Source organism: Synchiropus splendidus, chromosome 2, assembly GCF_027744825.2.
Source record: "Synchiropus splendidus isolate RoL2022-P1 chromosome 2, RoL_Sspl_1.0, whole genome shotgun sequence".
Lineage (NCBI taxonomy): Eukaryota > Metazoa > Chordata > Actinopteri > Syngnathiformes > Callionymidae > Synchiropus > Synchiropus splendidus.
The window spans coordinates 25,586,709-25,601,784 of NC_071335.1; the positions used below are offsets into that span (position 1 = coordinate 25,586,709).

Below are 15,076 nucleotides of genomic sequence, written 5' to 3' on the forward strand. Positions count from 1 at the left end.
CTGCTAAGACTCTGGAAGGCAAGAGTCACTTTGACTGTTGCAGCCTTAAGTGTCGAACTATTCGGTTCTGATATAAAATCACTAAAGGTTTGTGCTGAAGAAATTTGAGTTAGAGAAGACTTGGGTTGTCAGTTGCAAACTAGGAATGCATTATGAGTGATTTGATGACAGAAAATGGACAGCCACATGTAAGTGAAACTGGGAGTGCTATTATGTTATGATTTCTTACCCATGCACACACCACCAGGCCAATATAAATGCGTGTTACATGATTTAAAATGGGTGGTACTACACTGCACTTTTTGTGTTAGGTAGTTTGCATGAAGTGTTATGGTCCATTTTAAACAGTGGTGCCTAGTAATGGGGAAAATAGTCTTGACCTCTAACATCACCTGCTGTTAATGGAATGAATTGGTACTCAGACTGGCTTAAGGTGTACAAGGTATGTTGTTTATACCGGTGGGTTAAGGGGTCGCGTGGGATAGAGAGAGTTTGGGGTTGTGCTTTAGAGAGGCAGACCAAATTCCTGACTAATTTTAGAACTCCTTGGGAGAAATGGAGGGACGCCTTTTTTCCCATCCGTTTTTGTTGAGTTGGTCATTTTCAAAAACAAATTATCACGTGGTTTCACAGGCTGCCACTCTCGATTTGCTGCGGAAAATGAGCTCTTTAAATGTCATGTTTCTCTTCACTTCCTGGTGGAAGAACATGGTGCATACAAACAACTAATTCTACTCTCAAGATTCATTTTAACTTGAGTGCATAGATTTAATATTGTTAATGAAAACATCACACTTTGTACAGTACTTTTTTGTGATGCTGCTTTAGTTTATTCGATAATTAGCGATACTACTTAGCCACTGCCACCTCAGCAAAAACTAATGTTAGTTCCTGTTTGACTATTACTTGCAAGGAATGGATTTCATCAATGCAGTCATGCATGAGTACTGTTTTAGAGGCTTTAACATACCATCTGTTGCTTAACCTAATGGGGTTCCTGTAATGTTTCTCAGTTAACAGTCATCTACAGCCTAATATGAAACAACACATGGTCATATACTGAATGTGAGAGAACACTGTTCATCCATTTATGTTAAAAAAATGACACAATCCATTTTCATGTGTCACCACTGACTGAGCTCTACACAGAATCCACAAAGGATCATGGGGTCACTTGGAGTGATCTTTTTTTGTTTTTATAAACAGTCGTTGAAGCTGATCATTTTGTAAAATTAAGCTTTAAGCTTAGTGTGGCATTGAAAATAAAAAAAATTTAAATGTTTTGGGGCAAAGTTACTCCTGTAGTCTCAGATTGGGTCACACTTGAGATTGGGGAACATATATTACCATAAATTCATTTCCAAGTACTTATTATTCATTCATTATTAAGCCTGAAAACGTTACCCAGGATCGGTCACCTAAAGTTCAATCCAAACAACATCATAATTACTGATTGATGGTAAATAAGCACACAATTGGTTAGAAATCGGGTACTCCGTAAGGCCTCTTTCAATGAGCTATAAGTAAAATTATAAATGGGGAAAAAAGTCCTGATTCAAAAACTTATTTCTGCCTGAAAACCATTTTGGTTCATATTACACACACGCAGGTTTATTTTATTGGCGGCTGATGAGTTCAACAAGACCCTTGACTGGGATGTGACAGTGAGAACTCCTGAGCTTCGGACTATCAGTCTCTCGTGCCTGGGTTATCAGACACTTGGCTCAACTGCTATCACACCTCCCAAACAGCAAAAGCGCCTGCAGATTAGAAGCCAAGTGACACGACTCATTGAGTTTTCGAACCTCATGCTGTATATGAGAAGCTCTTTTCGCACAACCACAAGTATTTATGTACGGGTATAAATATCTGCCTGACATAACCTGCTCCTTTTACATAACACTGTATGGGATTCATCTTTGTTCAGACTCCCAGTGTTGGTGAAACACACACTGACCCCAGCGCTCCCCTGATCATAACCTTTCTCCCGCAGCAGCGGTGAGGTCACTGCAAACATTGACTTTATTTGACTTGGATCCAGGGGATCACATAGCGACAAACATAACTTGTTATTTTTGTGCTGGAGAAGTGGACAGAGATCTTAGGTTGAGCAGAGTGGTATGCTTGCTGTCTTTTTCTTGAAGAGCAGCTGTTGTTGAATTTGGAACATTTGAGTTGCTCAAGCGACAGATAAGATAAAGTTCTAGTTACCGACCGCTAACATGGAACATGTTTTGGCAGTTGTAGACGAACTGCAGTTTGGAATAGAAGTTGGATTCTTTTAGTGCTGCTCTGTCGCTCTGAGGTTGAAATACTATTTGAATTATCTGTAGCTTCACCATCTTTATATAAACACATGTTTAAATAGCACACATTTTATCATGAATATTTTTATTTTCAACTTCATACTTTTCTTTTAATTAGATGGGAAATTTGTGTTAAAATGGTTTTAGTTATTGTAAAAGAAATACCTCTGTAGTTACTTTCTAGTTGATAATTATGCTTCTGTGCTGTCAGAAAATGTGTCATAGCATTAATGTAAAAAGTGTGAATTCAGTTCTGTCTGTCCAAAAAGGCGAGGGTGCCAAGCAAGTCGCGTTTGCCACTGATGGTTATTTGCACTGTACATTGCTTCTGACTTGCTCTCAGGATTTTGTGCTCTGTTGCAAGTCCACAAACAGGATGTGGCTGTATTACAACATGTATGTGCACCAGCAGCATCACAGCCTGAACTCTAAGGCAGAACTTAAACCTTTTGTCTTGCGTCGGTGTTGGAGTTTACTACACTTGACTGCACAATTCCATATATTATATATAATATATATATATATATATTTTTTTTTTTTGAACAAGTCATTTTCTACTTAAAATATGACGGATGGACCTGCTGATTGTTACCATGGTTACCAGTTAGTTGTGAGTGTGTGTGCTGAATATAAAAAAAGATTGTATCTCTGAGACATATAGTTTTAATTTATTCTGTTGTGGAAGTTGCTGCATTTTCTTGCTGCATTCTTCGAATGTTCAAATGCGATCCTGAAATGACTTTCTCTAGTTAGTCTCTCGCTGAAGCAGAACAACTTGCCTCTCAAGTTGCTGCATTACCTACAGATCTCGTCCCCCACTCTCTATCTCACAGTTATTTTTCGTGACGATCCAGACAAGTAATTCCTGTCCTTACACGTAGGCTGCAGATCTCATCTGTCTCTCTCCGACCCTTATTCCCTTTTCTGCTCTTGATCATGTCAGAATGAACGACATGCCCCGCTAGTGGTGAAGCACGCATATTCACAAGCTAAACTTTGTTTGTCTGCGCTTTTGTTGAAGTGCTCTCTAATGGCTGTGTGGCAGCTCATTGGGCCCAAAATCATGTTGTATTTGTCCCTCTGCTGCCTTACTCACCAAGTGGGTGGCAACAAACAAGTGGTTTCACATGACTAAATATGGATGTAATGTGGCGGTTGTGCGAACCCAAGTTGTGCAAAGAACTCTTGCATTTGTTAGCAGGTTTCGTTTGTGTGTTTTGAGGAACCACTGTTAAAAGAAACGTTGAAAAGTAGTGTTTTCTGCTTTTTCAAATGTCTGTGTGTTGAATTGAAGGCATATAATTTGTTTGTTAACAAATAATGAAAAGAGATTAAGTCACACTAGACACATCCTCTTCTTCAGTAACGGCTTCTGTAATATATACGTAAACTAAACAGAAATGAGATAAGAATCAACCCCTGTGGCGCTGCCTTGCTCATTATCATATTACTCTGCTTGACTGATAAAAATCAACAGACTTTTTTTTGCTAGTAGAAGCAGATTTGGATAACCCCTGACCGTTTGTCTTGCCTGTTGATTCATGTGCTTCAGGGAAAGCGGAGATTCATAACCGTTATAAATCCTGATGTCTTGTCTGCAGCTCGAAATGCAACACATTCTTTTTCTTCAATATAAAGTGAGAGTGAAAGGAGATGGAATTAAAGTAATGTCAGGCATCCCTTCCCCCGCATACACCGGTGTGTTTGTCTTCCTGTTGTCTATCAACATTAACATTTCTCTTCTTCTCGAGTGAATAGGCTCTTTTTCAATTCACCTTCTGCCGATTGGTGAACATGAAAGTCATTCGATACTTGACACTTTAGGGAGGTTGGGAAAACATTAGAATTCTCCTCTTTTAAGAACTGCACCCTGCAAGTCAAACGCTAACCACAAACTCCCAGTAAATCACTTTCTCTGTGTTATACTCTCCTCACTTCTGCAAAAACTCCCAGTGGTGCATTCAGGAACTGTTACATTTGGTCAGACTTAGAACCCTTTTGTATCTTTGGTTGTAAGCAAAATAATTCTCAACGACTTGGCGCTAATAAAAAATCTAATTAGCTTAGAAGCAAAATAATGCTTTCCTCCAGTACAAATAAACACTAAACTTACTGTCAGGCTCTTTTTTTGCGGCGCATGCCCATGAGGTTTATATTCTTTTTTGGAATTCAAACTTTCCCACCTGTCAACTTATAAAGGCCAGATTTAGAGGCTTGTCGCTATTTTTATTTCAGCGTTGACCACTACACACACAAGGTGTGCAGGGTCACGAGATTAATACACTCATAGATCTGCTCTAGTCATGAATGTCTTGTATTAATGTTCATCAGTCACAGTTTATTTGTCCATGCATGACTTAAGAACAGAGTTTTGATCCAAAACATGGTGAAGGAGAAGTTTGTTGACCAGCTTGTCTGCTCCCCCTGGTCATTTGGTCCTGAGGCAGGCTTTTTGACGTCTCCCCTGCCCGAAGGGAGCTGAGGAAGAGAATTAAATACTGAATTTAATCGGTCTGAATGCCATTCGAATAAATCGATTCATCACCCAGCTTTTCTAGGAAGGTTTAAGCCTTTTGAAAAATCCCATACAGCAAAGTCACCTTAGAAAAAAGTCCCGCCTGAAAGTAGGGCGTCCAGTTTCCATCCAGTTGACTAAAGGCCGACCCAAAGGTTTCAACACCATGTGCCTTGGGTTTCTCAAACGAATCTCTGTGGCTTAAGGCTAAGTGATTCTACTTGGCCACACTGTTTTGTCACTTATTTTGTTGGTAAAGCTCGAGTGCCTGGACATGTTTATATTCTTCCCTTTTACCATCACCACTTCAACTCTTAACCTTTGGCCCTATAATCGCATTCTGGTTTTGCTGCACACAAGTATTGACCTGCTCCATGAAGTCTATATGTTTACATCACATTTTGTGCTCAGGTGAACATCAAATTTATTTGTGGCTGTTGCATAACCTTTATTTCTTTTTCTCTCAACTCCAGCTCCAATATATATATTCAGAAGAACGGGAGGGTCTTGCACTTTGAGCCCCCAGCATTGGAGTTTGGGACTCAGTAAGTACAATTCCCTCAGTCCTCCTCTCTAAATATCCACAGGTTTGGATGCTGTTTTCATTCCCCCTTCTCTCAGTCTCCGTCACGTGACCCGCTGCTATCTTGCATGCCACTGAAAATTGAATAATACATGGGGCACCGAATTAAGAGACAGGATGTCCAAGTATGGTACTCGGCTGACTTTCCCAGACTCTCAGACACTGACCTCCAGTCAGAGGGGTTAAGTTCCTGCGTGTGTGTCCAAACATGCAGACAAAATGACAAACACTGGTGGTACAGTGGTGTAGTTCGTAGCTGTCTTCTTATAAAAGAGCACAACAGAGAAGGATGGATGGTGGGATGCAAGTATGCAATTAATACAGTGTTGAAATGAAGTGGACACAATTGTGTTTTTTTTTATGTGTTCGTAACCAATCTTAATTTTGACCGTAGTATTTGATTTAGTTTTGGTCTTTTGCCTATAATGTGAATTTATTTTTAGTCCCAATTTTGTCATCTAAATTGTTTTAGTCTGAGTATAGTTTTAGTTGACAAAATATCATGCAATTATCGTAGACAAAAACAACGTAACAACGAGGCCTTCTACTACTATGATGGAGACATAGAGGCAGATTTCCGTGCATGTTTGAGGTTGTCCAAGATGTCTCACAGACTGTAGTTTTGGTCTGTCAGAACCTCCACAGCGATGCCGGACTGATATGAAAAAGTACATAAATGTATGCACATTGCCCATCAAATGACCTCCAAATGTGTGGTGAACTGTAGGGTGAAATTCACTGTTGCCTCTCCACAGGCTGATTTATCAAAGCCTTGTTCGTAAACAAATGCACATGGCGGTGGAATATTGGCAAAACAGCTGGATACTGATCAGACGAGCAGGTTCACTTGCACTTCATGATCAACTGTAAATGTCTCCTCCACTAGGGTTATTCGCATTAAATCCGTTTTTCCTGGCATAAACTTTCTAGTAGAAATGTATCTCACTTCAGCTGCGCTCATGCCACTAGTGGTCAGACTTTTCAATGTCGAAGCAAGTAAATGGAATTGAAATCATATTCTGATGTCCACCTGACAGTAGGCTGTGAGCTACACCCTTCAGGCTGCCACACCCTTGCACTTCTCTCTACTGGTGTAAAAACATATTTTCCTAAAACCTTTTAAGCTGTAAATGCCGGATACTTATCTACTAAACACTTTCAGGTTTCAGACTGAGAGCCAAGTTCCTTAACTGGTCATGGTACTGTGTGGCTTAGCGGCGCTCTTTGTTATTTACGACGCTGCTCCGTGTGTCTTTGCAGGCCGCTGGGGCTGCCAAGAGCCGAAACCATATATATACACAACCCCAGCCAGGAAGTCCCTGTGACGCTGCTGTCAATGTTTACATCCAGCAGGCATTTTCACATACCTTCCTTTCACAGAAGAGTAAGTGTGTCTTTATATGGTGCATCAAAAGTTCTCCGTCTTTTATCAGTCGTCTGCCTTTTTTTGGGGGGTTTGTTTGAAAGTGCTGTGTGGGCGTGGCCTGACTATGTCCTGTCTGTTGCAGGTGATCCCACCGAGAGGGAAAGCATCTTTTAAACTAATTTTCCTCCCAAATGAAGAGGGAAGTGTAGAAAACACATTATTTATAAACACATCTGCCCACGGGCTGCTGTCATATCAGGTTAGTGGCACGAGTGCAGCGAAAGAAATGCATCCACACGTCTGCATGTATGTTGCGGAACATGACCTGCGGCTTAAGAAGACATGCTTCTGTTTTGCTTTGTCTCTCACCCTTTAACACCACATTATGTAAAAGCACATTTACATAGTGGTATTTATTCAAATGAGATTATATCATTATAATCTACTATTGTTTTACTATTATTTTTATTAACATGAAATAAACAATGTGTGGTGACAAGTCAGAAGCTGAAATATCTTTTTAAAGACTCATATACGTCCATTCAATATTACACTGTGAAAGGACACTAGAATTTGCTGTGTCATGATTTAGGATTTACCTCCTTATCTGGCGTAGTATCTAGTAGTTTTATCACACATCTAAACGTATCATGTGGGGTTGAGTTTATGGAACACATTGTGTAACACTGTTGCTGTTGCATGCTGCAGCAGCAGGGCACACACAATTTCACTTCTTAAATGTGGAACACAATGTAGAATAACGTGTCATATTTTATGTTTGCATATTGCATTTTTATGTCCTAATTATGTTGGTCTCTTTCTGCAATATTATGTGTAATGAATTCATTCTAAGGCTTCATTGTAATTGCTTCCTCTGTCATCAATCACAATTGTGTGTTTCACCTTTCTACCTGCAGGTGTTTGGTGTAGGAGTTCATCACGGTTCATTAAAGTCTGTCCAAAGAAAGGATAGTCTCCTAATATTTCCTCATATCCAGAGTATTAAGCTGACCCAAACTCAGGTACGTGGTCTTGAGTAGTATCGTTGAGTATTAGTTTTCTTTTCTGACTGACTTCGACATTACTCTTATAAACGTGTTGGTGTGCCTGTCAGGAAATGACTCGTGAGAAGGTCAGCGAAATTGATGTTTCCGGGTCCTTGTGGTGTAGTGGCTGCACTACAACAAGACGATCGCACATTCATTTTGTTTTGTTGCTGCAGTCTGTGACTGAACGTCACTACTGTGCAGCAGGAAGTGAGGTGCACTGCGATCTGTCAGTTGCTTCTGAGTAAAATATCCACCGTCAGTTTGTGTAATTACCAAGTCACTGTTTATTACCTTCTACCCTTTCAGTGCAGTTGCACTGCACTATCAGGAAGCATCTTTGGAAAGTGAAAATGAACCTTTTTTGGATCAAAAACGAGTGGATTTGGCCTGTTGCTATAAAAATAATTTTTTATTGTTGTGCCTGCTTAGGGGGAAATATGTTTGAGAATATGAGAATTTAAGTTGTCACACTTAAATGTATTTCAGTGGTGAAATCAGCCACCAAAATATTGTCTCATCTTAACTAATAGAAGGTGTGAATGTTCTCTGCAGGAAGATACCTCCAATATCACCATATTGGGTCTCATCCTTGAGTGCAGCCTGCCCAAGATCCTGTTCAGCAGCCATCAGGTACCTGTCTTTTATCGTTTTTTAAAACTTCACACTCAAAATAATACATATTCGTCAGAGTAGAAAAATTCAGTTGGTCTTTTTCCTTTCATGCATCACCCATGTTACTTAGCCCTGCTGCTTATATTAGTATATAATCCTATTTCCCCGTCTGGATTTACTTTTGTGTCCAAAGAATGTATATCTTTATGCCCATTTTTGTCTGTAGATATACATTTTATGTCTTGCTGAGATGCTAGTACTTTTTATGCCTTAAAATGTAACCTTTTTTTATCCCACAAAACATGTAAGGCAATCTAGTGTGTATAAATATGTGTTTTATGCTATAACTAGTTAATGGTCTGTCATTTGGCTGGAGTCATAATTAGATAACTTTTACATTTTGCTGCACAATTGACTAATTTTTGCGTATTGAAAGTCCTTCCCGGCAGTAACCAGCTGACTTGAGTTCAGACTCTTGCTGAACTGATGTCCATATCTACTCTACCACACTTCCTCGTCTGATTAAACTTGATATATGCTAAACAAATTGCCTGAACATGACTCTCAAGAGGCTGCTAAACCGGGAACAGGTGGAGCGGTAACATGAGCCCCATCTTCCCCCGAGTCCCTCCAGAGGACGAGACCTCCCGCCAGCTGTTAAACTGCCCTCTCTAGAGTGTGTAATTGACACAAGACTCCCCTGGTGTGTGACAAGCAGCATGACGCAAGACCTTCACCAAGACTACCAAGCGGAGCTGTCAAATTTCTGCTTTTATTTTCACCCTTTTAACCTCATATGTGGCTGTAAAGTTTTTAGCTTAGTTGCGAGGAAGGCGGGGGGACGCAGCAAGTGAGAAGTGTCCCCGTTCTGAGGGATTAGTTTTGCTATAGCAGGCTGTGATCATTGGAGGCTCCAAGCCAGCACGCGTCTGCAAGATGTCAAGTGGTGATTCACAGAGCGAGGCGACCCCTGATTTACAGCCAGATTTGCACTCCCACTGCTTACTTGTCAGCTCTTAGAGCAACTTAAAGCAGTTGGACCCCACCCCCCCCCACATGATTTATCCCCACTTTTCTGTGTTGCTTTATTCTGATGTGATGATTGATTTACTTCCTCACGCTCCTGCTCAGAGCTCCTGTCTCCAGAGCGAAGAACGCCTCAGTCTTCAGATAAATCTGTCGGCGCGTGGAGACCGACCAGCTGACCTTGACAAGCTCAAGCCTTATGTCATTGAGCACATTCTGCTGCTGCTGATGGCCCCTGTTACTGGACCTTCGGTCGTCGGTAAATCTCAACCATTCTTTCTTTTTCCTGATGGTTTATTTACTATTGTTTCCCTCTTTTACGTTTAGCAACTGTCCTGCTATAAACAGAACATTTCTCAACCCTAACCCCAATAGATGATGAAACAAATTCATCTTAATGCTTGAGGTTTAATTATGCATATTACAACCATGTTTAACCCTGCTTTATTTTTATTGATGAAATGTGCCTTGACGCCTTTGGCAATCCAGAGCTGCATTTCATTTGCATCAGTTTTTAGACTTAAATTAGAATTAAAATTAAGAGTTGATCAGTGAACACTGCATTTCACTGCAGTTGTTTTACATTTCTTAAAATATTATAGTTTGAAACTAATGGAAAGACTGTAAGTTAGAGAACTTTAAACTTGAATAAACCAGGTACCTCCATAAATAAGTTGCCATAATAAGTACATAATGACAATTCACTGACTAATATGCTGCTAATTTGGAATCAGTAGCTTATCCGTGATCATATGTGCTCTCTTGAACTGTATGTGATATGTCCATGGATTATTTCACGGAAGCTCAGCTGGAGTTAACTCTGGTGTACTGCATTTTTTAAAATGCGATGGGTGTTACAAGGTTTGGTTTCTCTCTAGGGGAACCCAAAATAGGAGTTTACGTATTGAATTCTGGAGGGAAAAGACTGTCTTTAAAGGTAAGTTGCTTTGATCCATTTATACATTAAGAAGCTTTTTTGTTTGTTGTTTCTCATGTTAAACAGAGCTATTACAGGAAAGAAAGATGGCGCTAGTATTTGTATAATTTGTGGTTAAAATCTTCAGAATTGGTGGCTTGAATCAAGGTTTTGGAGCCATCAATGTCCAGTGTCCCTGCCATTTTTCGCTTTGGATCAAAACTTGTGATTTTGGGTCAACCACAGGCTCAACTAGCATAGCGTGTCTCTGGTGCGTGTCCTCACGTTTATGTGCAGTTTTTTTTTGACAAAATTTCCTCATAAGTGATGAGGCAGCAGGTGGTGTCGATAGAATTAAAGCATGAAATCATGAGCGAGGTGTGCCGACTGTCAGTTTGGTGCGGCAGTCGCAGCGCACGAAATTTACTGCGGCCGAATGAGTCGGCAAACGTGGGTGTTAGTAATTGGCCCTGTCCATGTAAAGATGGAGAGCCTGCTGCGGGTGTGGTGGATGGAGAAGCCGCTCACAGGTGACACCATGATGGAGGGCTTCATCTGTGAGAAGGCATGAGGCCAGATTTAAATGCTGACCTGAACAGGTTTTTGAACATTTAGAGACCAAAAAAACATGTCTAATAGCAACAGTTCTTTGGGAGATTGGAGCAGATGAGTGGTTTCACTCTGGCTTAACTGAGTAGTGAGTGCTGTGTATTTACCTGAATGTGTTTTCATGCAACTGTTGAATGAAATATCCCAACTTCTGTCCACATTTATCTTTCTATTTCATGTGACTTGAGGGTTTGAAGTCACATATCTTTTTCTTTCTTGAATTCCAAAGGGAAAGTATGTTAGTGTCAGCTTGGCAGTTTGATGCTAAATTTATTAGCTACTTAATAACTTTGTGAAGTTTGATGTAGGAAAAGATGTGTTGAGGGACACACAACTCGTTGAGCTTTTCCCAGAATTGACTTGCATATAAAGCCATTGTCTCAATGAGTCCTGAAGTTCTGTGAGAGGAACACTATATATTACACAGAAAAAAATAAGGCTGTGCACTTGTTGCGTGTCATATCCCGAAAACAAACGTGAGTACAGGAAGTTGTGGTTGGTTGAATGAAGGGTCGGAGCTCTATCTCTGGTAATGCATGCATCCTTCAGCACTGAATCAACAAAGAGAAAACCATACTGTCGTTTTATTTGACTCGCATCTGGCTGTGCAGAATTTGGAAATGAGAAGGTTTATTTGAAGTTCATGAAAGCATGAGTTTAAATGTTTGTGTCAAATATCCACCATCTTGTTCACTGTTCATCAGCTCCAACTCCCTCACGTCTCCTTTATCAGACGTCCACTGTCCAAAATATGTCTTGTATGAAGGTGAAGTGAGACCTGACACTGATCAGTAAGACGGCTCTGCAAAAACATTTGTGCAATGAAGTTCCTGAAGGATGATTTTGTCTCACTGATGTAGATCATCTGTGTTTTCATCAGGATCAAACTCGACTGCACCAATAGACTGCTTTTGTTCGATCTTGTGCTTCTGTCTCTGGAACTATCTGCCCATGTTGCTGTTTTTATCTCCTCAGGACATGCAGGTGCTGTCAAAAGTCGACGCTAGTCTGGATTACAATCGGCTCCTCCTGAGATCCGACGCGAAGAACTTCACTCAAATAGCCACCCTCATCTGCAGAGGTGAGCCCTTCAGCCCGTAGAGCGGCGATCAGCTGAGCCTGACTGGCCCTTGTGTTTCAGGCTCCTCCCCCGGGAGCGGACGCAAGTGTATTCACCATATCAGCTTAAAAGTTCTGGGGAATCAGACGACCTACAACTTGCCTGGCGTACATATCACTCACAGGTATCAAAGCAGGTCACCATCAACTCCTGCCTCATGAATTGGAACTTATTTTTCCTCTAACACCATGTGTGTTTCTCTCAGATGGTCCACGGCAGATTTATTCAAACTCTCTATGGTGGAACAAAAAAACACGGACCAGGTTGCTGTCTGGGTGACCAACCCACTTCTGACCCCCTTCACTGTGATGAATGCAAGTCTTTCACAAAAGATGCAGGACGTAATGAAGGTATGCACTGGTCACAACAACAGGAACACTAGCTGTGCGTCCTTTTTCTATCTTCTTTTTCCTCATCTTCATCTATTGTCCTTCTGTTTGGCCATTTTCTTTGTTCTTCTTGTTTATTATTGTTAAGTAAACAAAAAAGATGTTACTGCTACTTTTTGACAGCCTTTACGACATGGTTATTATATGGATTTTTACAGGCTAAACGGTGTCATGCTGACAAAACACTGAAACTCATCACATCAAACCAATGAAAGCACTTGCGTTTTAGTCACCTTAGAGCTATTTCGCCCGCGTGTCTGCAGCTCCTCTCACAGTGCCGATCTCCTGAAGGACTGGAGACGACAAGCAACATGCTGGAGAAAACTGCGCATTTTGAGCACTTTGATGTCAATGAAAGATGCAACGGGTTCATGATTCAAGTTCTGAACATTGCCCAGTTTGTTTCGTGAGTCAGTCGAGATGCTGGTGCCTGTTTTCAACACTAGTTTAAAAGTGATCCTCATGCATTTTTAAGCTGGGTGCACCACTGACCTTTCTATGGCACAGACAGCACCACTGCACCCGCGGCTTATAGACCAGTGCGGCTGATAAATGTAGTGTGTGCAGCTAATATTCCAGTGCACTCTATAGTCTGGAAATTATGGTATTTTGCTCTGTAGTAGGGAACGTGAGTGCTGAATTATCAAGTTACGTGGTTTATTAAAAGGAAGAACTTTGTGTTAATCTTTCTTCCAACATCATGACCTGTTCAATAGTGCTGTGATCTGTATGTCAGGCACTTGATATCACAAAACTATGCTTGCACAGGTGGTGAATGTCAGCGCGCCGCAGACGGTTCCGGCAGGCTGTTGGCAGGTGGCCACCCTGCAGTTGCTCACCAGGAACCTTCCCCTCAGCCATCTCTTCACCCTGAGTCTTGACACAAACCTGGGCTTCTCCTTGCACATTCCCCTATACTTTCACTCTACGCCCTTCAAGGTAAACCTCCCACCCTGCTGCAGAGTCCGCTCTCTTGTCTCGGGAACTAACTGGCCAACACTGTCTCAGCAGGGGGACCTGGTGTTTGAATCAGAGCAAGAATGTGTTCGACTGTGCCCGCTCAGGCTTTCAGAAGCCGGTGAGACTTGGAGGATGCAACTCACTGGGGTTTGAGAAGGGCACAGTTCACCACTGTTTCTCCTCCCTGTGTGTGTATAGGTCGCTTGGAATGGCAAAGTTCTCTCCTCCCTGACTACTCTTCGTCGTCGTGGACCATCGACAACAAACTGGCTGCTGAGCTGTGCTCCCGGTGGCAGGACCACAAAGACAAACTGCCGTGCAGGTCCTTGAAATACTGCATTTCTTCATGAAAACTAAACTATATTATTATTATTATATATTACTATTACTAACTGAAGCGGGGACTCTCATCAAGAATTTTAAAATCCTTCTTTCCTTATTCTTGCCTCTTCCTTGTGTTATCGGAGTGCTGTAACGCTACTTCCACCTGCTGTCCGATTGAGCTCATTGCAGTCAGTATAATTGACAAGTTATGAAGACAGTAGAAGTCCATGCAGGGCAATAATATTGGGTGGAAGAATCACCGTGGGGATGGATTATTCCCATCTTTCTTTTTTCTTCCTTCCTTCCTTCCCACCAGCATTGAGCTGTCACCACTCATGCTGCAAATATTTGTTACCTGCAGCCAACCAAGTGGTTTCCTAAACCAAATTATGTCTGACCGGGGAAAAAAAATCTCTTGATGTGCGTAATCCCTTCTTTCATTTGTAAATTTCATGTTCATTAGTAAAGTGGAGTTGCTACTTCTGTTCATCTACTAAAAATACAGGCCGCATTGTCCTTCAACAAATTCTCTGCTGTCTGTTTGTGAAACGTCGTGACCATCTGTGTGTCTTATGCAGCAGAGGCTGATGTTTGTCTCTCTTTTATCAGCAACCGCATCAGTTACATCGACACTTTGTCAACTGTATTGTAAGTCAGAACTTGAACATTGAGCGCAGAGAAATGTAGGCTGTTTTGGGGAAGTGATTATTGGAGAATTATTTCCAATGTAACAAACAAGAACAATGTTCAGAAGTCTCTTTGTATTAGTTCTGTTTGGAAATCTTGTTTAATGCAGAGATATTGCTTGCCTCATGAGATTCAAATTCTTTCTTTCATTACCAGGTGGCCCAGACTTCCTGTGGAAACGTCTTCCCCTCTGGATTTTGGTCCAACGCCAATCAACGAGAGCAAGGTGACCACCACAGGATTGTTTCAAAACTTGGTAACCATTGGAAACACCCTGTCTGAACACAGTTTTTGGGGGGTTTCAGGTGAAGACCTTCATGCTGAAGAACCCTTCCACCTCTGTGGTGACTGTGGAGGTTCAGATTATTTCCATGTACCCCGCCCCCCTGGATGCTCTGGATCTTCTCACCAAATGGTACAAAGTTTAACATAAAACTGTTTGAGGTGTGTTTTCATGTTTGTTTCTGTCATTTTCAGGTTTAACATCAGCCCTCTCTCCATCAACATCAGCACCACAGAGTTCTCTCTGCTGGCCTCGGCACCACAGGTAAAATGGCGGCGGGAAGGATCCACCATTTGAATTTATTAAACAAATGTTTGGGGTTTTATTCTAG

At 41.3% G+C, this 15,076-nt stretch overlaps 1 protein-coding gene across 5 annotated transcripts in view; it reads left to right on the plus strand.

Moving 5' to 3' along the window:
- Positions 1 to 15,076, plus strand: part of LOC128753376 (meiotic nuclear division protein 1 homolog) — a 37,940-nt gene that overhangs the window by 16,847 nt on the left and 6,017 nt on the right. For 4 of the 5 annotated variants that reach the window (XM_053855019.1, XM_053855013.1, XM_053855015.1 and 1 more), the window contains 16 exons: positions 5,295 to 5,366; positions 6,665 to 6,788; positions 6,913 to 7,029; positions 7,688 to 7,792; positions 8,372 to 8,449; positions 9,563 to 9,716; positions 10,336 to 10,394; positions 11,958 to 12,063; positions 12,124 to 12,226; positions 12,308 to 12,452; positions 13,260 to 13,430; positions 13,500 to 13,569; positions 13,650 to 13,773; positions 14,619 to 14,688; positions 14,768 to 14,877; positions 14,940 to 15,009. In XM_053855019.1, the coding sequence (XP_053710994.1) occupies positions 5,295 to 5,366; positions 6,665 to 6,788; positions 6,913 to 7,029; positions 7,688 to 7,792; positions 8,372 to 8,449; positions 9,563 to 9,716; positions 10,336 to 10,394; positions 11,958 to 12,063; positions 12,124 to 12,226; positions 12,308 to 12,452; positions 13,260 to 13,430; positions 13,500 to 13,569; positions 13,650 to 13,773; positions 14,619 to 14,688; positions 14,768 to 14,877; positions 14,940 to 15,009 (1,678 nt within the window). The remainder of the gene's footprint in view (positions 1 to 5,294; positions 5,367 to 6,664; positions 6,789 to 6,912; positions 7,030 to 7,687; positions 7,793 to 8,371; positions 8,450 to 9,562; positions 9,717 to 10,335; positions 10,395 to 11,957; positions 12,064 to 12,123; positions 12,227 to 12,307; positions 12,453 to 13,259; positions 13,431 to 13,499; positions 13,570 to 13,649; positions 13,774 to 14,618; positions 14,689 to 14,767; positions 14,878 to 14,939; positions 15,010 to 15,076) is intronic. The other variant, XM_053855014.1, reaches the window with a different exon arrangement.